Below are 27,264 nucleotides of genomic sequence, written 5' to 3' on the forward strand. Positions count from 1 at the left end.
CCATAGTTAATGCCCATCTTTGTACGTTTCTAGTCATTGATTGAAGGAGAAACAAGAACAAACAATATATACACACACAGTATCCACAACAAGTTAGGAGTTAGGTTGTTGGACTTCTTGATGAGCATGTGTCTCTCGTGCATGCAAGAAAGATGGGTGTGGGTGTGGGTGTGTGTATGTGTGTGTGTGTGTGTGTGTGTGTGTGTGTGTGTGTGTGTGAGAGAGAGAGAGAGAGAGAGAGAGAGATAGTTGTCTATATATTACTTGTCTAAAATATACGGATCTGGATAGTAGGACGGGTAATATCCTTTTGCTCTAGGATGATTGGAGCTAAGTAAGTTTGTTACTTTATCGTTAAAAAGGGAAAAAAATGTGAAGAATTAAGTTTGTTAACTTCAAATTAAACACTAACAATCATTGTCTGTTGGTAAAATCTCGGCACTGAGCCCAGGTGCATTATATAATATATATACACACACATGACTGCAAGAAGAGTACTAATAAAAAAAGCTAAATAATTAATTAAAGTGTAAATTAATACATGGAGATCTGATTCATCCTTTTTCTTTGTTTGCTAACTACATCTCTGATCGGTATTCCTTATGCTCTACGGAAAACAGACATTTTTTCTTAACAAACAGGTTTCTTTAGATCTTATAGACATACATATGATCATATTTTATCTTAAGCGTAACAATTGAGAAAAATTACTAAGTCATATGCAAGGTTGTGTGTAAACAAAATCCAAGAATTGCAAACCTTATGCGCAACCATATTTGCTTTGCAATATATATAAATAGACTTATGAGAAATATGATAGAAAAAAAGTGGGTTGTCTTTTACAACAAGTAATATACGCCGTTAGAGTCTAGATCTAATTTTTAATTATTTGAGTTAAGATCTTGAAAGCACCTTCAATGATAGTCTTGTTTGAAAATAAAAAATCCTCATATAATTCAATATCGTCAAGGCTGTGAAGAAATCTTGGTAGGGTTGAACTGCAAGTGATCGATGAGCGTACGACCTTTCAGCCAAAAAATAGCACATACATTATCTGGCAATTTAATTTGGATGGTATCAAAATTAAAATTATATATATATATATATATATATATATATGGTTTTATTTCTATACAATATATATATATATATATAGAAATAAAACCCTTAATAAAGGATATTAGAAAGATTGAAAGTAAAGAAAGCATGCCACCTTCCTTTTGTGTTAGCTGCAGCATGATATGTGTATGTATTTGTCCAACAAATGATATGTGTGTTAGCTGCAGCATGATCTGTGTATGTAAAGAAAGCATGCCACCTTCCTTTTGGTTTGCAATGTACTTTTATTCCAAGCTAGTCTTTTAATTTGGAGCTGGAAAAAAAACATCTTTATTGTTAACATTTGTCTTGCGTGGACAAGGAATTGTTCGTAAAAGTCTAAAAAGAAAAATGGTATACATGAAAAATAAGATCGATTCTACATCTTGAATAATTGAATGGCATACAACTACATGGAAAATTCTTGGTTGCTACTCTCTTTATTGTCACTTGATTTTACAATGGAATTTCTTCTTTTTGCATAATATTAAAACAGGTTGCCTTGTCTTATGTTTGAAGTTCAAGGACTACATGTGTTCCACAACACTCAAATGTGTTTTTTATGCGTTTGGCTTGAGTATGGTTACACGAAGAATTAAGGATGTGAAGTGTAGTCCCACCTCAAAAATTTAAGCAACCTTGAATGTGAATAAAGAATTTGGTTATTCTCTTTGTTGATGCACAAAACCGGAGGTCTTGGAACAACGTAAATCCGACCATGAATCTGCAAGAAATGTAAATAACACAAGATGTATCGTGGTTCACCCCAAAGTTTGGGCTACGTCCACAATAATTATGTATTTATCTGAGAAGTGAGGGGGAGAGAGCTCTGAGAGTGAGAGCTTTGAGAGGGGGGTGAGAGGGCCTAGGAATTGGCCTCCTCTAAATTGTGAGGGTGAGGAGTCCTTTTATATAATAAGGGTTCCTCACTTATTACATATTTGCCCCTTCCTTTATCACATAATTACATTTAAGTCCCCCGAGTATTTGTACGAGATCTAAATACGAGGCCCTAAATATAATATAAACACTCTTTATTACCAATTAGTTTTATCGTAGAAGATTCATTCGTTAAATTTTGATTTTTTTTCTTAATATAATTATATATTTACACTAAGGGGTGGAGATATGGGCTTGTCCACACAATGAATCAGTCATAATAATGTGGCATAGAGCTCGCCATCAATGGAAGTCAAACTTTTTTTTTGGCAAATGATATTAACTAAACTAAGGAGGGGTGAGCTTAGCCTCACAATAGGCTAGCAATAATGCATGTGGTTCAACAATAGAAATCGAACTTAAAACCTCTCAATATCACTAAACTATAATATTAATCAAACGACTGTATTTGTAAGTTTTGGTCACACCAAAAGAATTCAAATCTGATCCTATCCTAACCCCAACTAATTATCCTTAGTATTCGCACCACCAGCCTTCTCCTTTTGTTTTTTAGATGCCCACCAACCCTCTCCTATGTCAAACAAAAATCAACAAAGGATTCATCTGGTTTAATCTTATGCTTAAACTGGTCCAACGATGATCGAGGGGCAGGAATGCCGTGTTATTCAAAATTTGCAATGACATAATTTCTAGTATTTGGAAAACTATTTGTTGACTTTTACAGCAATATTTTTATGCATGTCAGTACTTGGATCTTCAACTCATGTTTACTATATTTTTTTTTTACAGGTCTCGATCCATGACAAGCTGCATGCAAGTAACACTGTTTTTCTTGGACCCGACTTTCCATATACTGTAGAACATTATAGCGTAGGGCATTAATCAGTTGACCTGTTTTAAACGGGAAGCATCAACGTATAGACCAACTTTTATGAACCCGTCCACCGTCACTATTACTTCCGGATTTCGTAATATGATTTTATGTGAAGCGAAGTTTACATGCACATGATTGTTTTATGATATAAGTTGTCATCATGACAGTGTGTTCGGTCCATATAAATCATCATCGTAACGGTGTAGACTGTTGAAGATTGGTATAGAATCCAAGAAAGGGTTCCTAGCTGAGATAGGAGTCCTAATTGTAATAGGTATGGGAAACTTGGACGCAAGTTTTCAAATAGGTTTAGGATTCCAACTTAGTTTAGGATTATGTTTGTAACTAGTATATAAAAGAACCTTAACGTTAGGGTGAGGATAGTGGAATATAGTACGAGAGACTTATGTGGCAAGAAACAAGTTGTGTGAGTTTGAGTTTCTTGTAATACTTTATAAATCAATAAAGTAAGCTTCCATTGTTCATTTTTGGGTGATTGTTTTGGTTTGATCGAAGAGGAGTTTTACAACAAGTGGTATCAAGAGCCATAGGTTGCGGGGTCAGATCAAAACAATGTCAAAACCTGAAAGTGGAGATGATAGGGGTACTGAGGTAACCAAAACTTCGGTGCAAAGTGCTAGATTTGAGATCGAGAAATTTATTGGGACCAATAATTTCGCTATGTGGCAGTGTGAAGTTAAGGACGTACTGATTCAACAAGGTTTGCTGGTTGTGCTTGGAGATATGTCGATAATGATGAAGAAGGAGGAATGGCAGCGGCTGAATGCACATGCATGTTCCACGATTAGGCTATGTCTTGGAAAAGCACAAAAATATGGTGTGATGAACATCTCATCAGCCAAAGAACTATGGGATACATTGGAGGCGAAGTACTTGAAGAAGAGTGCAGAAAATAGACTTTATCTTAAGAGTAAACTGTATCGTTTCCAGTACAAGGAAGGAACCAAGATGATTGATCACCTTGAAGAGTTTAACAAGATGGTGGCTGAACTACTGAACCTGGAAGAGACGATCAAGGATGAAGATAAAGCATTGATTCTGATGAACTCTTTACCTGAATCCTACGAGTCGTTTGTTACGACATGGATTTATGGTAGAGAAACCATTAAGTTTGATGAGATCTCAAGCGCAGTGATGAACCATGAAGTTCGGAATCTAGATAGACAAGAGAGGAACAATTCCGAAGCACTACTGATAAGGGGAAGGTCAAAGGAAAGAAAATCTGCAACTAAGAAGAAAGGCAAGTCACGCTCAAGAGGTGCCTCAAGCAACAGGAGGTTTTTGGATAAAGATGAGTGCGCCTTCTGCCATGAGAAAGGGCACTGGAAAAAGGATTGTCCAAAAATCAAAGCCAAAAACAAGGAGAAAAAATATGAAGATTCAGAAGCAAATATTGTTGAAGCCAACGATGACGATTTCGTCTGTGCCCTAACAGCATCAGAAGGCATCGACTATATGAATCAATGGGTGCTTGATACTGGATGCACCCATCATATGACGTCTCAACGTCATTGGCTTTCCTCGTTCAAAACCCTAAATGGAATGGTGTATATGGGGGATGATAACCCATGTGCCACGAAAGGAATTGGCAGTGTTAGGATCAAACACCATGATGGTGTAGTCCGAGAGCTACAAGGGGTACGATATGTTCCAGATCTTAAGAAGAATTTAATCTCATTAGGCACTCTTGATTCTCAAGGTTGCAAATTCTATTCGGAAAATCAGACATTGAAAGTAGCCAGAGGAGCATTAGTGATCATGAAAGCACCTAGAAAGGGTTTGCTATATTTGTTAGAAGGCACCACTATTGAATCTCAGATGGCTATGGTAGCAGCAAGTGATCAATCAGATACATCTTCTCTATGGCATATGAGGCTAGGACATGTGGGAAACAAGGCATTGCAAGGATTGATTAAACAAGGGGTCCTAGATGGAGCCAAAAGTGGGAAGATCGATTTTTGTGAACACTGTATTCTTGGCAAACAAACAAAGGTAAGATTTGGAACTGCAATACATCAAACTGAGGGTATCCTGGATTATGTACACTCGGATGTTTGGGGACCTGCGAAGAATGAATCTCTGGGAGGAAAGAGATGGTTTGTGTCATTCATTGATGATTATTCACGTAGAGCATGGATTTATATGATGAAGCATAAGCATGAGGTACTGGATATTTTCTTAGAATGGAAAAACACCGTCGAAAGGAAGACTGGAAAAAGGTTGAAAGTCTTAAGAAGTGATAATGGGGGAGAATATACGTCTGATCCCTTCTTTCAAATCTGCAAGCAGGAAGGTATCACACGACATTTTAGTGTTAGGGAAACTCCCCAACAGAACGGAATTGCAGAACGGTTAAATCGAACACTATTGGAAAAGGTCAGATGTATGTTGTCACAGGCAAAACTGCAAAAGCGTTTTTGGGCAGAAGCATTGAGTTATGCATGTCACATCTCTAATCGTCTTCCGTCTTCAGCTTTAAACGGAAAGACTCTAATGGAAGTATGGTCAGGCAAGATAGCTCAAGATTATGAAAGACTAAGGGTATTTGGATGTGATGCTTATTACCATGTGAAAGAGAATAAACTGGACCCGAGAGCAAGGAAAGCTATCTTTCTAGGGTTTAATAGTGGCGTCAAGGGGTTCAGATTGTGGAGTACAGAACTCAAGAAGGTTGTCATAAGGAGAAATATGACGTTTAATGAAACCTATATGAAACTGAGAGAAGATAGAAAGGTTGTTCATGAGGTGGAGCTATCAAAGGAACAAACTGAACAATCAAGTTTCGAAGATAAAATAGATAATGAAGATAAAAAATGTGACGATCAAGAAGAAGAGCAAGAAGAAGACAGTATGGTTGATAATGTCCAAGATCAAGAAGAATGTATTGCCAAGAGAAAAGGGAAAAGAGAGGTTGTGCTTCCTGCTAAGTTCCAAGATTGTGTTTCATGTATGGCATACGCATTGCCAGTAATCGAAACAGATATCCCTACCAACTTTAAAGAAGCAGCAAGTAGTGAAGAATCATCGAAGTGGCATGAAGCTATGGATGATGAAATGTTGTCACTAAAAAGAAACAAACTTGGGATCTGGTGGAGCTACCTAAGGGAAGGAAGGCCATTGGATGCAAATGGGTATATGCAAAGAAAGATGGAATAAATAATGCAAGCCCGGTAAGATTTAAAGCCAGATTAGTAGCAAAAGGCTACGCTCAAAAGGAAGGTATAGATTATAATGAAATCTTCTCTCCAGTGGTAAAACATTCATCCATTCGAATTCTACTTGCACTGGTAGCGCAGTTTGATCTCGAGTTAGTACAAATGGACGTAAAAACTGCTTTTCTGCATGGAAATCTATCTGAAGAAATTTACATAAGTCAACCTGAAGGATACGAAGAGAAAGGAAAGGAGAATCTGGTATGCAAGCTCAACAAATCTCTATATGGTTTAAAGCAATCACCGAGGCAATGGTACTTGAGATTCGATAAGGTTATGAAGGATTTTGGCTACACCAGGAGCCAATACGATCACTGCGTGTATCACAAGAAAGCAAGGGGAGGTACATATGTTTATTTACTGATTTATGTGGATGATATGCTTATTGCCTCCAGTGATAAAACTGAGATCTCAAAGCTCAAAACTCAGATGCAAAATGAGTTTGAAATGAAAGACCTCGACGAAGCAAAGAAGATTTTGGGGATGGAAATCACACGGGACAGAAAGAAAGGACATGTATGTTTATTGCAGAAACAATATTTGGAAAAGTTGCTACACAAGTTTGGCATCCTAGATGAAACCAAACCTGTAAGTACACCTCTAGCCCCTCATTTTAAGTTGAGCACGAAGCTATGCCCTAAGTGTGATGAAGAAAGAACTAAGATGCAGGATGTTCCTTATTCCAGTTTGGTTGGAGGGTTGATGTATGCCATGGTGTGTACTCGGCCTGATATTGCTCATGCAGTGGGATTAGTGAGTAGGTTTATGCATAATCCTGGTAAAATGCATTGGGAAGCTGCTAAATGGATACTAAGATACTTGCATGGAACAAGGAACACCAGAATCTGTTTTGAGCGAAATGATAGAGGAATCGGGAAGTTCTCTACTGGCTATGTAGATTCTGATTTTGCTTCTGACTTAGACAAACGACGATCTACCACAGGGTATGTGTTTACCATGGCTAATGGTCCTATATGTTGGAGGTCAATACTACAACCAACCGTTGCTCTATCAACCACGGAAGCTGAATATATGGCAATGGCTGAAGCTATCAAGGAGGCTATTTGGACACTTGGTTTACTATCAGATTTGGGAATAGAGCAGCGCAAGATGGACGTCCATTGTGATAGTCAAAGTGCCATTTACTTGGCTAAGTATCAAGTGCATCATGCAAGGACCAAGCATATTGATGTGAGATATCATTTTGTTCGGGAAATTATAGCTGAAGGTGAAATTCTTGTAAAGAAAATTGCTTCGGCTGATAACCCTGCAGATATGTTAACAAAGGTAGTTGGTGCATCAAAATTCAACCATTGTCTGGATTTAGTGCATGTGAGAAAGATTTAATACTTGGAAATGGTGGAGCAGTGGAAGCAGATGAAGTCTCTAGATGGATTTCTTACCAAGGTGGAGTTTGTTGAAGATTGGTATAGAATCCAAGAAAGGGTTCCTAGCTGAGATAGGAGTCCTAATTGTAATAGGTATGGGAAACTTGGACGCAAGTTTTCAAATAGGTTTAGGATTCCAACTTAGTTTAGGATTATGTTTGTAACTAGTATATAAAAGAAGGCCAAATTGGATTATTCATCCCCGTGGTCATAGGAAACTTGCATGATGACCCCCGTGGTGAAAAAACTAGGAATTAAACCCCTGTGTTCAAGAATATTAGCAAATTTATTCCAAAAGTAAGATTTCTGTTAAATGATTGTTAAAAGTATGGGTAAAACTGTATTTTCAGTTCCAATTGATATTTAAAATAAATAATTTTTTTTATAACAATTAACAAAAAAAATAAGCATTTTTTAAATTAAAAAAAAGCCACAATTCAATGTCAATTGGAATTGAAAATACAGTTTTACCCCAACTTTTAACAGTCCTTTAACAAAAATCTTACTTTTGGACTAAATTTGCTAACATTCTAGACCACAGGGGTTTAATTCCTAGTTTTTTCACCACGGGGGTCATCATGCAAGTGTCCTATGACCACGGGGATGAACAATCCAATTTAGCCATAAAAGAACCTTAACGTTAGGGTGAGGATAGTGGAATATAGTACGAGAGACTTATGTGGCAAGAAACAAGTTGTGTGAGTTTGAGTTTCTTGTAATAATTTATAAATCAATAAAGTAAGCTTCCATTGTTCATTTTTGGGTGATTGTTTTGGTTTGATCGAAGAGGAGTTTTACAACATAGACCGGGTTCTCATAAAATCTGAAACTTAATGCATTAATTATTGTACTGACGTGAGATCAAATAGTATACAAAGACAAAGAAACTCGTTTCTGTACGAAATAATATAAACAATCACATGGTGAAGCTAGCTCTTACATATGATTCACGTTTGCAAATCCACATTGTATTATTATTATTTCTAACACAGTTGTCATTCATGCATGTTATCTAAAATTTCCCAGCGGGCCACCGCCAGTACTAAGTCACGGATAACGGGATAAGCACCTCCACCTTCAATATCTACCTTTCAACTCATCATATAGAATAATATATTTTCTCTCTTTTAATGATTATTAGGTTTTTCTTGTATTTGAATTGAGACAATATTTTAGTGCTCGTGGACCCATTTACGATGAATCAAAACATTGGATTCTGAAATCATAGGTTAAGGTTTTCTGAAATAACAGACAGGATTCTCTTTGGGTCTTTATTTTTTTTTCGAGGATTCTAGAGATTCATGAATTGTATCCGTTTATCATGCATTGTACGATCAATTTTTGTCAAGTACTGGTTGTGCTCACAAAGAGAATCCTGTGAGAATCCTAGAATCCGGATTCTTGAATCACAACCTTAAATCCCTTTATCTTGCATCAACTACAAAGTTATTTGCATTGATTATGGTTTTCTAGAAAGTCGAGCTTGTTTGAGACTACTACTATAACGGATAAAAATAGTTTTTTGACAACCAAAATCATTCATTGTATTTGGCAGAAAAATCCAATAGTACTTTTATGCCACAAAAGTGTTTTTATCGAGAAGCATGCAAAATTTCATTTTTATAGTTGATGGGCAAAATTACATTTTGCAAAGTCTCCAATGCTTTTTTATTATTTATAAAATTATGTGAGTCAAAATTTAATAATAAAATAATCAACAAGTGAAGAAAAATAAAGACATCTATGGACCTAGCATTAAAATAAAACAAACAAACAAAAAATTTGACACCATCCTCAAATTTGGCAGCAAAGTGGAAAATATCGATCCAAGTAGGATTTTGACATCTCATTTGAAATAAAAATACTACTCTTTTTTGTCATAATATTATGCGTATAATTTTTTATATCTCCTTTGAAAATGCTCTTACCAGCACAAGGAAAAGTCCATGCACAATCTATGATCCTTGCAGACTGCCCTTTTCGACAAAAGATGAACAATATTTACTCTGTCAAGGCAGCTTCTAGATTTGAACCTCTCAAGAGTCAAGACTCCTGTTGTAAACTGTAACATAAAAATCAAAACTCGCAAAACACTTCAAACTTGTACTTTCTGCTCTGTATTGTCAATAACCCCAGTTTTGAACGGCAGGTGGGGGTGGAGAGAGTTGTCCCAATTTTTTTAGGACAGGTATTAAGATAAGAACAAGGATAGTACCAACAGATTCTATGGTCATCGTGCAACTAATGTATACGAAGATAAGAACAAGGACAGTACCAACAGATAAGAACAAGGACAGTACCAACAGATTCTATGGTCATCGTTCAACTATATGTATATTTGTATACAACAAACAGATATATCTATATATGTATATGGATATCAGCATTCACATCAAAATTCAGTACAAAATTTGTTCACCACCAGTTGATTTAATTTACTTCTGATCAAGATCTAAAACGTACCGAAACAAATGCGAGACAACCATTGACTTGTAGTTTCACGTTCCATCAACATTTAGGTTGACGAATTGGTATTCGGTGCTGCCTATCCACGTCGAAAGGCGCTTAATTCGTGACCAGATGATTCACCTGGTTAAAAGTCAATAGGGGATTCAACAAGCCACCAAGCTGCATCCGTTCCACCTACTGAAAAATCATCAACATCTTTACGAGAACAGCAGGTTGAATCTTCAACCATTAATCCAACGTGATAAAATTCTCAAGTGTTGAACGATGATATTTCAAATTTTGAATGGTTAAAGCCTAAAAAATTAGTTGGAAAGGGAAATGTAACTACTTTAATCAGCCGATTACTGTGGCATTTTAATGGCATAACCATTGGCAGGCGACAGAGAAGTTTGTTGAAGATTCTTAATCCTATTTCTTCGTAGAGAATGCGGATTTACTCCAGCCTTGTGTGCTGCAATGACACCAATTGCTTCCCAATAGTTTGAGACATTGACCTGCAGGAAAAGTTCCATTTAGCTCAGAAACATAAAGCCCATGAGTTGAAGCAAGGCCATTTTCCTACTGGGTACGTATGTTCAGAACAAATGAATAATGATATCTACAGATCACTACACCATAAATTAGAACAAGAGACATGGAAATTCTTCCATCCCAGAAGTTACTCCCAAGTCCCAACAACCAAAGGGGGAAAAATGAGAAGACGGGATGTGCACACATTTGATTGCACATTTGGATACATACCGCTTCAATCCCAAATTTATCTGGTGTATCATCAAGGACTGTTACATTTTCCTCCACAGCAATTATAAGTGGCTGTAATCAAATTAGAATTAGTATCACAGGGAAAAAGTAACCATATGATATCAGTCAAATCTGCTTTTGATACGTGCAAAAGGCAAAACATCCTCAGTTTCCAAGATTATACCTTGTTTCTTTTGCTTCGTGCAAAAGCAAGAGCGCCATGTCCTCCAAAAGCATCTATAGGAAGGATGACGCTATCAACATCACTAGCAAGTATGCAACCATTCTCCGACTCAGAGTTCTTTACCAAGTACTGTGGTGCATTACTAAGCCCAGCAAGCACACATGGCAAGAATGTGTACCCCAACTGTTTGCACATAGACAAAGAGAGAACAAAGAAATCACCTTCCAGAAGAGCACCGATATCATATTCTATCATTTCTACTCTTTTTTTCCAATGTTCCAATGTTCCATACGAGTATTATCTCCTAACGCTCATAGACCGGCCATCGAGACTTTGAGTTATGCAAAAATTTACTGACCTCCTCAGCAGCTGATTTTGGGCATAGAGATGGGGTCATGGGAAGGGGTGATAAAGCAGGAGCATGTGCACAAGGAATTTGGAACTCCTTCACCACTAGATGGCTTATAACTGCCTCAACCCCTGCCAATAGATCAATTCCCTGTAAGGTACAAAGTGAAATGAGATGTGGACATTATACAAATAAACAGTATGCCTTCAGTCTTGCTGCTGAAGGTAATGTCTGAAGTAGAGTGTAATATCAAACAAACCAAAACGTTCGTATGTAATCATTAATATCACCTCATTCCCTATATTAATCATGGTCCTGATTAGTTTTGAACTGTAAATTGATGTTTATGGTTGTGCGTGGCTATGTGATAACCACAAATACTAGAGAGCGATGCCTGTACAACACATGATGCGTCTAAGTAGTTTCAATTCCTATTATTACACTTGTATCCTGAATTGCACGTTAGTATAGAAGGGTGAAATGGGAGGGAGAAGGAGAAAAAATATTAGCAGCGTCGGCATCTTCCCTATTTTCAATGTTATATAAAACCGGACCACTACCCAAAAATGAAATTTGGAAACTTATTGTTCAGGGTCATGTTCAACGGACTCATTGTAACAAAATTAAGTAAACCAAGTGTAATAAGCAATTGGCTCGCTTCAACTTATTGCATAATAAAATTGTAGTCGAGAGTTCAACAATTCAGGAAAGTTTACACGTAAAAATACAGAACATGCATTATATTGTTGTTAAAATTTAACGTACCATCCCTTGTCGATAATCGTCTGTGTCTTGAACATCATCATCGTCAGGGAAGCGTCCAACAACTGCAACAGCATTTACTTGCGAGCGTTTAACTAAAGCCTGCACAGCCCTCAATAGTGAATCAGGGTGCTTAATCCTCCCTGTTGATTGCCCAGTTTTTGGATCAACCCACTTCTCTACCTGTAAAACTTGTCCCATTCAATCTCGTGCAGTCACAATTATTGAGATGAAAACACATGCTTGGCAGCAAAGAAAAGTGAAGCTGGTAACAACCAAATCTCTTTTCAATTGCCGAGTTTTCAAGCGCTTTCTTCGAATGAGATTGAAACTTGAAAGGCATACATAATGTGCAATTAACGATCAAAAACCTAATAACCAGATAAACGCAATACAAAATCAAATCCAAGTTTCAACAGCTAAATTAGTACCTGCAATGGAGTGTCAGTGACAACATATTCAACAACAGGCAAGCCAAGGGAAGCCCTCGCAGCATCCGCCACTTGCAAATGGCGAACACGAAGCTCCTCCTCGATGCCACAATCAAGAACCAAACCCACCTGCTTCACAAATCAAACACTATGTAAAATAAACCTATAAAATGTGTCGAGAAAATTAAATTTCAATTTCCGAAATTACCTTGTTTTGGTGAACAGGCATGAGGCCCCATAGGCCTTCAGCAAAGCGGTCAAGGGCATAGCCTTCGACGTACAATGCATTCGGCATTGGCCAGTAGAGCATCGCCGCATTCAGCACCTGCCCCGACGGTCAACGTTAGTCAACGTAACAGTGGCAGACTCGCAGACTGCCAAATTAGGGACTTCAAAACGCTGAATTGAAAGTTTAAAATACGTACGTTGGGGTGAGCGATGAGGCAATCGACGACGGAGGAGAGAGTGCGGGCGACGGGCAGGGCGTCGCCGGCGTATCCGCCGATGGCGGCTCCAATCCCGGTGGGGACTATCATTACGCTCGTGTAGTCTCTCTTAATCACCGTATCCAAACAGAGCAACAATTTTAGTTTTAATTCAAATAAATGGGAGGAGTGTTTGGTGGTAATTAACTGACCTTGAAGGAGTGCCGGGAATTGAAGCATGAGATGCTTGGTGAAGCGGACGGTCGGGATTTGTTGAAGCGTCGGTTTTGGACGGGCAAGGAGAGGAACGGACGGCTCAGAATTACTGTCATCTCGTTTCCCCCCGTCGACGGAACTCGGAGGCAGCCCTGTTATCCCATTTCACGCTGTTCCTGACTGGCCGTGATTGGACCAGTAAACGGTTCGGGTTTGGATCGGGTTCAATCCGACCCGTTAAGTTAACTAATCATCCGAATTCGATCCGTTAAGCTAATGGATCACCCGTTAACAATTATTATTATTTTTATTTTTTTTGGTAAATCGCAAAATGGTTTCTGAGATTTGCATAACTCATCAGTTTGGTTCCTGAGATTCCAAATCAATAAAAGTGGTCTCTGAGATTGTTCACCATCCATCATTTTGATCATTCCATTAAAAACTTTGTTAAGTGTCCCAGAGCTTTTGGCAAGAAGTTTGGACAATTTTCAAAGCTTCGTAACTCAATCGTTTCTTAACCAAATTCGACCCATAATATATCAAAATGAAGATAGGAATGTGTAAAATACGATTATACCTATTTCGAAGCTCAATGGTTGCCAAAGATTGCCAAAAAATAGCCTCAAAGTTGACTGGTCATAGTGAAAACTTGAAAACTCGCCGGAAACTGGATAAACTTTAAACGATCATAACTTCCTCAATGCTCAACAAAATCAAGTGATTCAAAAACGAAAATCATACTTCTCGACGAGACAAAGAGAATGGTACCTCTTTTAATGGCTAACTTGTCGTGATTTGGCCAAAAAACAACTTGAAAATTGCTGTATTAGTCTCGAGTTAGCCACTTTTGAGCCATTTTCCGGCAAAACCACGGCGAGTTAGCCATTACAAAAGATATCATTCTCTTCATCTCGTTGAGAAGTATGATTTTCGTTTTTGAATCACTTGATTTCGTTGGGTATTGAAGAAGTTATGAATGTTTAAAGTTTACCCGGTTTTCGGGAAGTTTTCAAATTTTCACTCGGACCAGTCAACTTTGAGGCTATTTTCCAGCCACCTCCGCAACCATTGGGCTTTGAAATAGGTATAATCTTATTCTACACTTTTCTATCTTCATTTTGATATATTATGGGTCGAATTTGGTTATGAAATGATTGAGTTACGAAGCTTTGAAAATTGCACAAACTTCCGGTCAAGAGCTTCGGGACACTTAACAGAATTTTTAACGGAATGACCAAAATGATGGATGATGGACAATCTCAGGGACCACTTTTATTGATTTGGAATCTCAGGGACCATTTTGGCAATTTACCCTTATTTTTTTTGCATAGAGTTTACTTTTTGTTGTTAAGACCTTATTGAAATTACAAAAACATCCTTAACTAACGGGTCTAACGGGTTGACCCAAAGTGACCCGTTATTTAACGGGTTCACCTGTTAAGCATTCACCCAAATACTAATATTAACGGGTTAGGTCGGGTCCAAAATGCCAGGTCTACTTCCAATTTTATCCGTCGACTCTCGTCTTTTAAAGTAAATTTCCTAAATCAAAATTGTTTTTTTAAAAGCGACATCTTTTCAAAATTAATTTTCTATAGAATAATTAGTTTTCGCTATTACAGTAAAAAACGCTATCTAGTGCTAAAGTGATTTAGATCACCAGCAAATGAACTCGAACTTATGTTATATCTTCCTCTACTTTCATTTATGAAGCATTTACTCCAAATCGGCAAATTTATGATGAAAAATTTGTAGGGTACAACAAGTTTACACATTTGAAAAAAAATTCAGACTCACCAAATTAAAAGTTCCTCAAAGATCCAAAAAAGGAAAAAATCTATATCAAGAAGCATTGCAAATTGTTTTTATTGATTGCATCCATTTTTTTCTTGGTGCAATGGGCCAACAGCCCAAAGTTACAAAAAAATAAAAAAAAAAAAAAAAAAACCCCTCGCGATAGCCCAAAGTTCCTACAAAATACAGCTTCTGTTCATTTTAAAGAGTGTGCTAAGGTAGAAAAATAACAGTAATGAAAATGATTTCCGCACTCTTTTACTATCTTAAGCTGTAACAATCAATATTTGTGACAAAAATACCACATTGCCTTGCCGCGGGAGTTCCTTATTACTCAAAGTTGTGTCTATGAATCTTGGTGGAGAGATTTTGTTGTGTAAACGATTATATATCACTTTGTATCCGGGAGTCTCTCGTATCCAGTCGATCTTCTCAATGGACAATTTTCAATGGTCTCATCATGGCATTGTCCTCATGATCCAAGATCTGCACAAAAATAGAACAAAAAATTAACATTACATGTCAAACCCTATGAATATTAACAATTTTTCACCATATTAGAGGTAGTTCAAAATATATCGCTGACACGAAAATAAAATAAAAACACACATAGTGTAAGTGAAACAAAATTTTAGAGAACCATACTTACATGGCAATGGTACACGTAACCAGGCTTCGCAGTAGGATCAAACTCATACGATGCATTCGAGTGTATGTAAGCAAATCTCAAAAATATCTTTGTCACAGTACCGGGTCTCATCTTAAACACATTCTTCCAACCTTTCTCGTGAGCTGGCACCTCTACTCTCTTGCCAACGGCATATTTGCTTATTTGGCACTTGACGGCGTCGTTTAATTTATTCATGCAATCTTTAAACTTCTCTACATTCACCAACTCCCTCTGCTCCAATGCAACGAACAGTCCCAAGTGAATGTGTAACGGATGGTTGTCCTCCGTCAGATTGATCACGTTCCACACCTCACCGGTCCCCGCTTTCGCGATCTCCGTTGCCGGTGCCTCATAAGATTTCCCGTTCAAATAAAGATGTGTCGGCTCATCAGCGTCACTCGTGTACTCATACATTGCGATGTATCGTGTGCGCGATGCACTCAATAAATCAGGAACGGGGTACTGAATTAACCTCGCTGGAACGTGCGACGTGTCCAGCTCTGAATGGTCAACAATCACAAACTGCATGACCTTACTGTTAGCAGTGTTAACGGGATCACCCGACGGGTAAGGATACGGTGCATCATTGGCTAGGATAGCGTTGGCATTCTTGGACTTCGAAAAGTCAACCACCACGTCAGCGATCTCAGAAGGCGCCAGCAAAATGTCCTTGGTCCCCACCGGTTTCCCAAGGTACGCCGAATCAGCCCCCACGTGGATGAATCTCAAACCGTTGGCGAAGAAGAATCTGAAGAACCTCGCATTGCTAGCGTTGATAATTCGGAACCTGTATTTACGACGTCGTACCTTCAACTGCGGCCATGCCTTCCCATTCACAATAATGGCGTCACCAAAATATTCCGGCTGCCACTGCGGGTGTATGGAGGGATTGTTTCCGGTCGAGTTCATGTATATCGAACCGTCGGTGCGAAAGCTACGATCAAACACCACTAGCGTTCGATCAAATTCGCCGCTTGGGAGTCGAAGCGGGTCTTCGACTTCCGGCTGACGGACAATGTAGGCCCCAATCAAGCCAGCGAGGAGGTTGACTCTGGTCAAGCCCATGGCGTGATCATGGTACCACAGGTTCCCGGGTTGTTGCTGGTTGCGGTAGCGATATCTTCGCTTCGGCCAAGAGGGCCCACGGGCTTTGAATTTGGCGGTGAACCATGCTTCTGCGCTACCATCGCTTGCGGGTTCATGGATGCCGCCGTGGAGGTGCACCACAGTAGGAACGCCCTTGTTGGTAGCGGGTAGGGCCGTTGGAATGGTGGGATCCCAAGGCAGAATGTGTTTGGAGGGGAGGTAATTACGCCACGTCACGAAAGTATCGATTCCTTGGAGGGCTTCGATTGTAGGACCAGGCACTGTTGCTGTGCGCTTACGTGTACCGTAGGCGAACACTGGCGTCGCCGGAAGGTCTCTGTGGAATCTCTGCAAAGAAAATAAAATAATATAAAAAGATTACACTGACAAACAAAGGGGCTAAAAATGGATAAAAAATGGGGAAAAGACCAAAATAACGACATCGGAATTTATGTCGCGGTCTAAACGAGCTCACTAATAATTAAATTACGGGAAGCAGCTTTACAACTGTGAATATGGAATTGGGTTGGTGACCTTCTGTTGAACCGGATCCCCTCCTGACCTTAGGAAGTCAGAGCAAAGGATCATAATTTTTTAAATTTGATCTAAAAACTACAAATACATTTTTAAAAGTTATAATAATTGCAGTTGTTGGATTAAATTTTAACTGTCTGTGTGATTTGCTCAGGAGGGGATCTGGTTCCACCTTCTGTGACCTTCTGTGCATATTAAATTATTACTTGATCCGACCTTAGCTATGATAATTGGATTATTACTTATGTGTTAATTAACGTGTTTATTTTTAATTAGTGATAGTTTGCAAAATAGATATGAAATTTAGTCTACCTAACTACCTAAAATTTAGACCTTTGCAATTCATCATCAATCTAAAATAAACGCGTTAATCAACATATATGTAAAAATCTAATTATCAACAATTACGTCATACAGTTTACAAAATTTGATCTAAATAGTCAGTTTCACTAACATTACACAGTTAGAAAAAAAAATGCGAATTGGATGATGGCTAAGTTGCTTACCCATTTTTTCATGTACATGCCAATTTTTAATGACTTGGGTTTGGGAACACCATCTACAACATCAAAGCCTTTGAGTAGAGGCATATCGGGAAGTTCATCCACAAACATGTGCAGCCTGGTCAGATTTACAAGCTGCTCTGCCGCCCTTGAAGTCTCCAAAAGCACCCCGATAAAAGATATTAATAACACCAAAACTCTCTGATGAGCACTAACCATCTCTCTCTCTGTCTTAGCTCGGTTGCATGGAGGAGAGAGAGAGAGAGAGAGATAAGTGCTTATTGGAAAAGTGATTTATCTGAGTAGGTGTTTTGCGGAAAGGAGGAGGTTGAGAGTTGACAGACAGAGTCTGTTGTTTTAAAGGCAAAAAGGCTGGACAGCGTTTTCTTGTTTGGATGTGTTGGATTCGTCGGACTCGGAATATAATGGAAAAAAAGAAGAAAAAAGGAAAGTATTTGGCTAAGGGACATGATTTTCACATACTATTTTTTGTTTCTCACGTGTTTTTCTTGATTTTTGGCCATTATATTAAATAAATCAAATAAAATCAATGATCAAAATTAAATAAGGTGCGTGTTAATTATTTTTCTTCGGTTAATTTGGTCTGTTGGGATACGATGTTAAAGGAAGAAGAAAAAAATTGTTAAAATGTTATACAGAACGGAAAATGTTAGGGAAATTATTATTTTTATTTAAAAACGATATTATTTGCACTAAAAGGAAGTGTGTGTGTTTAACCTCACAATGAGCTAGCAATAATGTGGTTCAAATCTGCCTTTGGTGAGAATCAAATCTAAAATCTCTCACTTACAAATAAAGAATAATATCATTAGATCATAATACTCAGTGACAGAGAAATTATCTTTTTAAACCATATTTTGGTAGATCTAGATACAAAGTTTTTCTGTAATAATTTAATAAAGAAATTAAATCATTAACTGACAAATCACATTGTATATAAAATAATTTAGGTAGATAATCTATCTAACATCACTCTACAAAAAATAGGGAACTTTAACAAAAAGTTTTCGGTACTGTTCACTTTAACGAAAAACCACATTTTTACATTAAAAAAGTCAATCTTGGTACTAATCACTTTACCATTTATTTTGTTTTTATCATTAAAACTCAAAGTTTTCAAGCCATTTTTATTAGTTTATCTTAAAAAATACGCAGCATTTCCTGTAGGTCCCTTCTTCCCCTTTGGATTCTGCATTCTGTGCCAATTTGAGCGTGAGCTCATATCGATGGGCAGCAATGCCTCCTCCCTCTTTGGTGATGGTTTTATCTCGTGACGGTTTACCTGTAAATGAGTTTTGAGGTTGCTGGGTTTGTTCTTCCCTCCTCCTCTTTTGGTCGCCATTTTGGCTTTGGGATAGTACTTGATTGTCTGAGAATATTTCTTGTATATTGAGGTTGTACGGCAAGTAAAAATAATATATAAATATAAACATATTTCTTTTTATGGACTTTGTTATTTGTTAATCACCAGATTTATTTCCAAATCTATTCACCAAAAATGTGTCAACACTTTGCATAATAGTAATAAATAAAAATATAAAGTAAATACCAAGATTAAACAAATCAAATATTGTCACGTAATTCAATTGTTTTTTTCTTTTTTGTCAAACGATATATTATGTTAGATTAGCTACCAATGGAGTTTTAACTCACCATGTCATGGCTCAATATTTTTCCGTAATTCAATTGTTGAATCTGATACTTCTGTAATTAATGAGTTAAAAGTTTTAACTTTGGCAATAGATTTCTTTTCGTGTTCATTTCTTTCTATCACAAATGCAATCCACGGTCTTGTATATATAAACAAAGTAATTGCTGTCAATAAAGAGAGCCTTCCGTTTAGTGTTTTCAGAAAATTAAAAAAAAATAACGAAAAGAAAAGAAGCACATGGACGTGTTCACAAAGGCGTTAGGAATTTCTTTATTTATCATATTTTTATTTATATTACAATTTTTTTTTCTTATGAACAGAAATTTATTGTATCCTTTGCTCTTATTCTTTAATTAATATTGTAATTAAATGAATGACGTTATTTTTGGATGAATCATGATGAGGACCAAGGCAAAGAGGCCCATAAATAATCTCGATTAGGATGTTAAATTTTTTTTTTCATGGAAAAATAAAATTAGGATGTTAATATATTTCTTTATAAAGGTGAAATTTTTTATCAAATATATTGAAAAGCAAATAAAGGAAAATAATCATAGTGCAATGCCACTCTCTCCTAGGAATAAATAGAATTAGGATAATACTTGGCTACCTTTTAATTTTGTCAAATGATATTTTAATAGTGAATTGACGTGACAAAACTATCAACTAATTTCCTTAAAATAAATAAATAAAAAAAAACTTATAGCTTTACATAAGGCGAAGTTTGAATGCAGCTGCACGAGTTTTATCCTCGTTTGGACACATTAGGTTGCCAAATTGATATGGGGGAATGCACACGTTTGATGGGCTGGTTTGGATTGGGATGTGGACATTGGATTGAACTAGGCTAGTTTGGAAACTCATCTAGAGTGGTTTTGTGACCCCACTGATTATGATATAGATCCGAGATCGATATTCAGTCCGTGATACAATAGGCATGAGTTATGTCTAATTTTTTATACAACAACGTATTTGGACGTGATTGACAAATTCGATATCAAATTAGGTTATTTATTTTGTGATTTAGCCGAACTCTTCATCCTCCTAATGTAAAAATATTGATGTACTAATAAAAAAAATATTTATAATAAAAAGATGAAAGAATAAATTGTTATTGAACTCGCCACAAACGAAATTCGACCCTAAGACGTCTTAGGCTCTTACTCACGAGTTGACGATTGGCTGATAATTATATTTTGCTCATCATTACATTCTATTATTTTCTTTGGCCGTCAAATATATCACAAGTTTATATATGTTTAGTGGGGGGGAGTATGACTTGAGTGGTTGAATGGAAAAATTAACAAGGGGCCCTTCCTCTTCTAGTGTGGACCTCCAGGGTGTAAAAGCACTTCTGCTACCACTCACGGCAGTGAGTACTATTAGTGCCAAAATGTATATATATGATATTATATGATATGATGGTGGAGGCCTCATCAATATCAACCAAAGTTGTTAGCTAATAAATAATGCGTTTCAACTTAGTTTATATGCTTCCATGGCCAACAGAGAAAGACAATGTGTTGCACGATGGACTCACTACTAAATCTGACCAAATACGTCCACAATTTAGCCATCTAGGTTTGTAGGGCGGGTCAGGCTCAATAAGTTCATCTATGTGTGAAGTTTAATCTCAAAAAGCTTCGGTGCTAGGTAATTAAGCCATAATCATCTGTGTTAGGTAGCCATTTTTTATCATTTTTTATAAAATTTATTACAAATATTTTTTGTTATTTTAAAAACACTTGTAAACCGAAACGTCTAACTTCTGTATTGACTTACATTGATCACGTTCCAAACCTTCGCAAGTTGCAGATGGGCACCACCCACAAGGCTACAAGTGAGAATTGCAAATAAAGCCCTGTGGTCCTGTCGGTTAACAAGTTTTGTACACATCAAAATTCAAAAGTAAGACGCACGTGACATACGCGTGCAAATCTGGTTCATGTGGCAAATACTGTATTTACAATTTATACCACTGGACATTGTCAACCCAGCTGTTCCTATCCCTGCGCAAATTCCATGATGCCCCTCAGTCCTCCCCACTGACCACAAATGCACCATCCGATGCCACATTTGTCCCCCCATTGGCATCATAAAATTCATCCAATTTCCGAATCGACCGTAACCTAAAAACCCAACCTCCGATGACTTAGAAATAGGGAAACGATTTTCGGACAGTCGTGTTTATTTCTGGCTGATTATTCTTTTTTGATTTTTCGACCTAGACGTGAGCGAGAGTATATAAAGAAAGAAAACGATGTTTGTAAATCACTTCCACAAAAGAATGGATTATTCAGATCAAAATGCAATGAGAGTGCCATTTGTTCACTATGTGATCCGGAAAATTAACTGTTTAGACCTTGCATCGAACAATGTAAGGGATCTTGCAACTGTTATATCTAGCATAAAACTCGTACTACTGAGTGAGATGGAGAGCATTGCACCCGGCCTCCTATTTTCGTACGCATCTTGTTTGAAAACGAAATGTAACTACAAAGTCGAAATTACAAGAACAATGCAGATTATTTACTAGGATAGTAGGATTAAAGTCAGTCCTGAAGCAAGAAGGGGAAACATTACCCCAACAACTACAGATTACATTACACAGACAAGTGATTAGATTCACTCCAACAAACGACTCGTCGCCCTAAAAACCCCACCAATTAAAACAGAGAAGTTCACTCTCCCCTCCCATACACCTCTACACGCTTGTTTTTTCCTAGCTGATGAAATTACATGATTGAACAGCTGCTGGTGTTCTCATCACTGAACATGTGAGCAGCAGTGTTATTACTGCCGTAACTAGGCTCACCGCCGTAGGGGTATGCGGCGGCTGTAGGGGAAAAGGTAGGGCCGGGGCTAGGATAGTAATTGTGGTAGCCAGTACTAGGAGGAACCAAGGGAGACCTATGATACATCATCTGTGGCTGTTGCTGCATTGCTGCTTGCCTAGCCTGCATATTCATCATCTGTGATGGGTGGGTGTACCCATTTGGATTCATCAGGATAGAAGATGGGTGTTGTTGACCAATTTGCCCCGTGGTATATCCACCACCTGGGAAACCTGCTGCATTAGGGTTTGCCTGAGCCTGAAACCCTCCAAGAACATTGGGATTTGCCTCCAAAGCAGCAGCATTTGCAGCGGCATTTCCATGAAAACCGGCCAAATTCATCATCGCACTCAGGTCATTCATGTTTCCTCTTTTAGCTTCGCCGTTATTGATGTTCAGCTTCAGGGCGGCCATTGTTTTCGGATCAATCCCGCCTGGATTCGCCTTCATGTTCTGATTCGGGGGCCCACCTTTCTTCCCGGGATTCACACTTTCAACAATGTTGTTCATCATCTTCACATTGTTGGGAGCTGCAGCAGCTGCGTTGATCACTCCAGCATTTCTCTTTGCATTTGCATTGTTTGCATCATTTGCTTGCTGCTGCTGCTGCTGCCTGAGCATCCCACGGATAAATCGCAGCTTGTCCTCCTCGCTTTCTTCCTCATCGTCTAAGAAGTCATCATCTTCCTCGGAGCTGAAAGACGGAAACTTTTGCTGGTTTTTGAAGGCTTCGAAGTTCTTGAGGATGCCCTGTTTCTGCCCTTTGTTGTTGTTGTTGTTCTTGTCATCTTTGATGCAGTTGTTGTTTCCCTTCTGGCTTTGGTTATTAGATTTCTGGGACCAGATCTCAGCATGTTTCCCAGCTCTGAGCAGTTTCTTGATCAAAGTTGCAGAATCCACACTTCCAGAAACTGTGACTTTCTGCTGATCAGAATCTATTTTCACTTGGTAAACACCTGCAGGAGAATTGGGTTTCAAAAAAAGGAAGAAAACTTAATAAGAAATGCACATAAGGGTAAACTTTAAACAGAAATGGGTGAGAAATTTCAATCATTTCCTGAAGAAAAAGTGAGAAATTTATGCAAAAATTACTCCTAAATTCATCAATGGTAAAATCTTTTTATTTAATTTTACCCTTTTTTCTACTTTTCTCAGTAACCAAACAAGTCTTACAATAATATGCTTTTAGAAAGAGAAAGTGGTAGTAAGTTAGTCACCAATTAAAATACAAGAACACTACAAAAAGTGAGTACCTTCAATTCTCTGAAGGAGTTTCTTGACTTTCTGCTTACAACCATCACAGTGAATGTTCACTTTGAGAATACAAGTCTGTAAAAATGCAACAACAAAAATAAATAAATAAAAACCAAACAACTAAAACAAGAACAAAGATCCTTCGGAAAAAGACCAACATGTTGACTGAATAAAAATAATAATATTTAGTAAGAAATAAATAAATAAGAGAGTGAAAGGAAAGAATGTGGGTTAATAGAAAAGGACCTGGATTTTGAGGAGCTTAAAGTCATCGTCTTTGGTCATTTCTTCAAAACTCTGTTTGGATGGTAAGAAAGTTCACTTTCTCACTCTTTCTTCTCACTCTTTGAGGTGTTGGGAGCTTGCGTGGTTTGAAGTGGTAGCGTAATTGAAAAGGTTGGGCGTGTATTGACCAAAATAAAACATAAAAAGTAAGTGAGTGAGTTTACTGTTTTTTTGGGTTTCCTGCAACTTTTAGTAGAAGACTGGAAGTAGAGAGAAAAAGATGCTTCTTAATTTATTTATATATAATTATTTTTTTATTTCTCCTCAAAAGCAAACAAAAGAAAAGCACATGGGTCTTATCACCAGAGGGCAGAAGCTCAATATTTTATTTGAGAAAAACATTGAGGGTACACAAAAGAAGAAGGAGAGAAAAGTTTGAATATTCAAATGATGTGATTTAACGTTAAATACTGGACAAGAAAAGAAAATAAATTAAAAAAATGAGTAGGATTCTCTATCTTCATATTTTCATTCCCTTCTCTCTCATCCTCTCACATATTATTTTTTATCGTATTATTTTTATAAAAAAATTAATATAAGATATTAACGTGATTTAACTGTAACCATTCAAGTAGGAGGGGAGTGAAGAGGAGGGAGATAATCCTCCTCGTTTAAAAAAAAGTAAAAGAACGACGACTTGGCAGATTGAATTTCTATACTTTCTTTCTAAGAACACAGTTTGATACATCAAATTTAATAATATAGGTAATTGAAAACTTAAAGAAAAATCTTACCAAGAACATTGAAAAGTAGTTTTAAAATGCCACTTAGTACTATGGTCTGGTGGTATTCCTCTTCCCTTGAAAGTGAGAGATATTAGATTCGAATCTCATGAATGACGAATTTAATATCAAATTAAATTACTCATTATGTGCTTTAGTCCAAATTCATATTTTTTTAGTGTAAAAAATTATTAATGTACTCAAAGATTTTTTTTTAAATCACTGAAAATAATTATAGGAAAAAATAACCATGCATCAGGCAGGCACACTAAAATATCTCATTTGTCACATGTACCTATTATTTTTATAAAAATTTAACGAAAAGTTTTTGATACTATTTATTTTAACGAAAAATTATATTTTTACACTAAAAAATCAATTATAGTACTATTTACTTTACCTTTTATTTTATCTTTATAATTAAAACTCAAAATTTTCAAATACTTTTCATTAATTTTCTTTTATTTTTATTCAAAAAGGGCATAATTGTTGTGAAATAACAATACATATATATTTGTATTTTAATTGTGGTACAATAAATAATGTATTCCAAGTCCCATCGGGCTTTGTAAGTAAAAAACACACATGTCCAAACCTGGTTCTAAAAGGTCAAACGTTTTAATTTAAATTAAGTTGTCAGTGATTAATTAATTTAGAATTTTAACGAAAATCTTTTTGTACTGTTTATTTTAATAAAAAATTATATTTGTACATTAAAAAGTTAATCATGATACTATTAACTTTACCATTTATTTTGTTCTTATGGTTAAAACTCAAAGTTTTCAAACATTTTTCATTAATTTTCTTTAATTATTATAATGATTAAGGCTTTTCTATTTGAGTTCGACTCTTTTCTCTTATTTATTATAAAATATTAATTTAAAAATTATAATTAAGTTGTATTTATTTTCACTTATATGAGTAAAAAGTATAATAATTATTCATTTTCACTCATAAATAAAAATATTTTAAATTCAAATTGAGTCATCGATAAATCGTAACGTGATAAATTGTTTTCGGCCTGGCCCATGTTACAGTACCGCACTGAGAAATTGAAAAATAGTGTGAGAAATTGTGTAAAATGATAAGAAACAGGGCACCAATAGTAAATATTGAAAATAAAAAATTGAACCGTTGGTCACGTATCCGGTGAGTGGGGAGGCGGTGGGGTCACAGTTGGTGAACCGTGGGGTGCAAGACAAATAGGGTTGCAGTTACGAGGAATGGATTGGACCGTAGTGGTTTTTCACTTTTTGGATCCCCACATTTACCATTATTTCCGAAAGTTTCCCTCACATTTTCTACTTTTGTGCTTCAACCCATACGGTGTAGAGCCTTTAAATATCAAATACGTGTAAAAATGCAATCTAAATATGAAAATCAAAAGAATTATTGAATGGAATTTACATTTTAAACTTAGAAAAAAGGAATAATCTATATGAAACGAGAATGCTAAAATAGTGATATTTCAAATGAATTATGTAACCTTATATGAAAATTCAAAACACGTAACAATGCGTGATAGGTTTAAAATGCCGATACTTTTACGTTCTATTGCTAAAAGCAAGAAATTGTTAAGAATGTAATAAAGAGGAGAGTAGATGTAGTTAGGGTTAGTTGGATTCTTTACTCTTTCAATTGAAGTGCATTCATATATCCAAGTAATTTTTTACCTCATTGACAACATTGTGAGAGCTCCTATAACAGTGGTCCTAATTCCAGGGACAAGGGTAGTTAGCCAAAGGACGGCAAAATTTGAATAAGACTTTAAGAACTCATCACATTGTTGTAAATGGTGAAGCTAAAGAAATTTTTTTTTTTATATAAATCACATGGTTTAGTAATTGGTGATCGAATTGCTTCTTTTAAATCATGAAACAATGAGTCCACAATCAACCGTTACCTTATGTTATTTGCAAAATATAATTTAAAAAAAACGATCACTTAGCATATTTTTGGTGAATACGAGTAAAAATAATTAATAATGAAGAAAAGTATTTATTCATAACTAAAAATAGATTAAAACCCTAGACGATAGTGTTGAGGTTTGCAGCCGCGCAGCTCTCTACCACCCATCATTCCTTTCGTCTCCCTCACCTCTCTACCACCCATAAGGCCATAATAAAAATGGTAAAGTGTTGAGGTTTTGCAGCCGCAGTGCTGCTGTTACCATTGCCGGTTCAGGTGTCGGTGGGGCTGCCCTAGCTGCCAGCCTGCCGCTGCTCTTGCAGCAGAGTATAAGAAGGAAGAACCCAAGGAAGTGAGTGATGACGATATGGGATTCAGCTTGTTCGATTAGGAGCTCCTTCCAGCAAGATGTAATCTAATCTTCAGTTTGATGGTTTTTAATACTTTGAGATTAGTTTTCTTTTTGGCTGATATGCAGTGGTAATTAAAAATCTTGATTTTAAATAATTAAAAATAAATTTGACAGTATCTTGTCTTGCTGTCATTCCATATCATGCCACATAGGAATTGGCACATCGATTAAAAAATGCTTGCGTTGTCTTTTATTCCTGTTATTGTTGATGTGGTCATTTTGACGCTCTAAGGTCTCGTTTGGCAGCTCAGACTGTACTGATTATTTCAGTCGGATAGGATAATTTGTCATCGGATAGTACTTACTATTTAATCGAGTGTACTGACTATTTAATCGGGCGTTTGATGAGGTACCGGATTAAAAACTCAATTCATCAAAGATTATCATGTTCATTTACTTCCTCAAAAGGAGATTGAAGAACTTTTATGACACTAATTTTCACAATTTAAAATTAGCAAGAGAGATGGAAAAAGAGTCAGCTTGATTTTGTTTTCAGCGATCAGACTAATTAATACCAACG

The 27,264-nt window shown here is 36.8% G+C and overlaps 3 protein-coding genes across 4 annotated transcripts; all 3 read right to left on the minus strand.

The window, feature by feature from the left end:
• Positions 1 to 9,830: 9,830 nt before the first annotated feature.
• On the minus strand, positions 9,831 to 13,282 carry LOC103402612 (uncharacterized). 2 transcript variants are annotated; one of them, XM_008341353.4, is made up of 10 exons: positions 13,067 to 13,282; positions 12,855 to 12,983; positions 12,638 to 12,754; positions 12,430 to 12,558; positions 12,002 to 12,181; positions 11,246 to 11,386; positions 10,888 to 11,070; positions 10,704 to 10,775; positions 10,291 to 10,456; positions 9,831 to 10,139 (listed from the first exon to the last, which is right to left on the minus strand). In XM_008341353.4, the coding sequence occupies exons 1-9, from the start codon at positions 13,184 to 13,186 to the stop codon at positions 10,304 to 10,306; spliced, it is 1,224 nt and encodes a 407-aa protein (XP_008339575.1). In that variant the 5' UTR covers positions 13,187 to 13,282; the 3' UTR covers positions 9,831 to 10,139; positions 10,291 to 10,303. The 2 variants fall into 2 exon arrangements, with proteins under 2 accessions (XP_008339575.1, XP_008339574.1); XM_008341352.4 differs by having other exon boundaries at positions 9,831 to 10,456; positions 13,067 to 13,281.
• Positions 13,283 to 14,910: 1,628 nt separating this feature from the next.
• On the minus strand, positions 14,911 to 17,985 carry LOC103402611 (multicopper oxidase LPR1-like). The gene is made up of 3 exons (XM_008341351.4): positions 17,661 to 17,985; positions 15,514 to 16,968; positions 14,911 to 15,350 (listed from the first exon to the last, which is right to left on the minus strand). Exons 1-3 carry the CDS (start codon positions 17,874 to 17,876, stop codon positions 15,297 to 15,299), a joined length of 1,725 nt encoding a protein of 574 aa, XP_008339573.1. The 5' UTR covers positions 17,877 to 17,985; the 3' UTR covers positions 14,911 to 15,296.
• Positions 17,986 to 21,836: 3,851 nt separating this feature from the next.
• Positions 21,837 to 24,079, minus strand: LOC103402610 (heavy metal-associated isoprenylated plant protein 37). The gene is made up of 3 exons (XM_008341350.4): positions 23,664 to 24,079; positions 23,417 to 23,492; positions 21,837 to 23,119 (listed from the first exon to the last, which is right to left on the minus strand). The coding sequence occupies exons 1-3, from the start codon at positions 23,700 to 23,702 to the stop codon at positions 22,065 to 22,067; spliced, it is 1,170 nt and encodes a 389-aa protein (XP_008339572.1). The 5' UTR covers positions 23,703 to 24,079; the 3' UTR covers positions 21,837 to 22,064.
• Between the last annotated feature and the right edge of the window lie 3,185 nt (positions 24,080 to 27,264).

Source organism: Malus domestica, chromosome 16, assembly GCF_042453785.1.
Source record: "Malus domestica chromosome 16, GDT2T_hap1".
Lineage (NCBI taxonomy): Eukaryota > Viridiplantae > Streptophyta > Magnoliopsida > Rosales > Rosaceae > Malus > Malus domestica.

Coding starts and splice junctions, on each gene's coding strand:
- LOC103402612 (XM_008341353.4), bottom strand. CDS start 13,186: ATGACAGTAATTCTGAGCCGTCCGTTCCTCTCCTTGCCCGTCCAAAAC. Junction 12,559..12,637: donor TGCCTGTTCACCAAAACAAG/GTAATTTCGGAA, acceptor TTTGTGAAGCAG/GTGGGTTTGGTTCTTGATTG. Junction 10,457..10,703: donor ATAAATTTGGGATTGAAGCG/GTATGTATCCAA, acceptor CTTTTCCTGCAG/GTCAATGTCTCAAACTATTG.
- LOC103402611 (XM_008341351.4), bottom strand. CDS start 17,876: ATGGTTAGTGCTCATCAGAGAGTTTTGGTGTTATTAATATCTTTTATC. Junction 16,969..17,660: donor GCATGTACATGAAAAAATGG/GTAAGCAACTTA, acceptor TTTTCTTTGCAG/AGATTCCACAGAGACCTTCC. Junction 15,351..15,513: donor GTTACGTGTACCATTGCCAT/GTAAGTATGGTT, acceptor ATTTTTGTGCAG/ATCTTGGATCATGAGGACAA.
- LOC103402610 (XM_008341350.4), bottom strand. CDS start 23,702: ATGACCAAAGACGATGACTTTAAGCTCCTCAAAATCCAG. Junction 23,493..23,663: donor TTAAGCTCCTCAAAATCCAG/GTCCTTTTCTAT, acceptor GCATTTTTACAG/ACTTGTATTCTCAAAGTGAA. Junction 23,120..23,416: donor ACTCCTTCAGAGAATTGAAG/GTACTCACTTTT, acceptor ATTCTCCTGCAG/GTGTTTACCAAGTGAAAATA.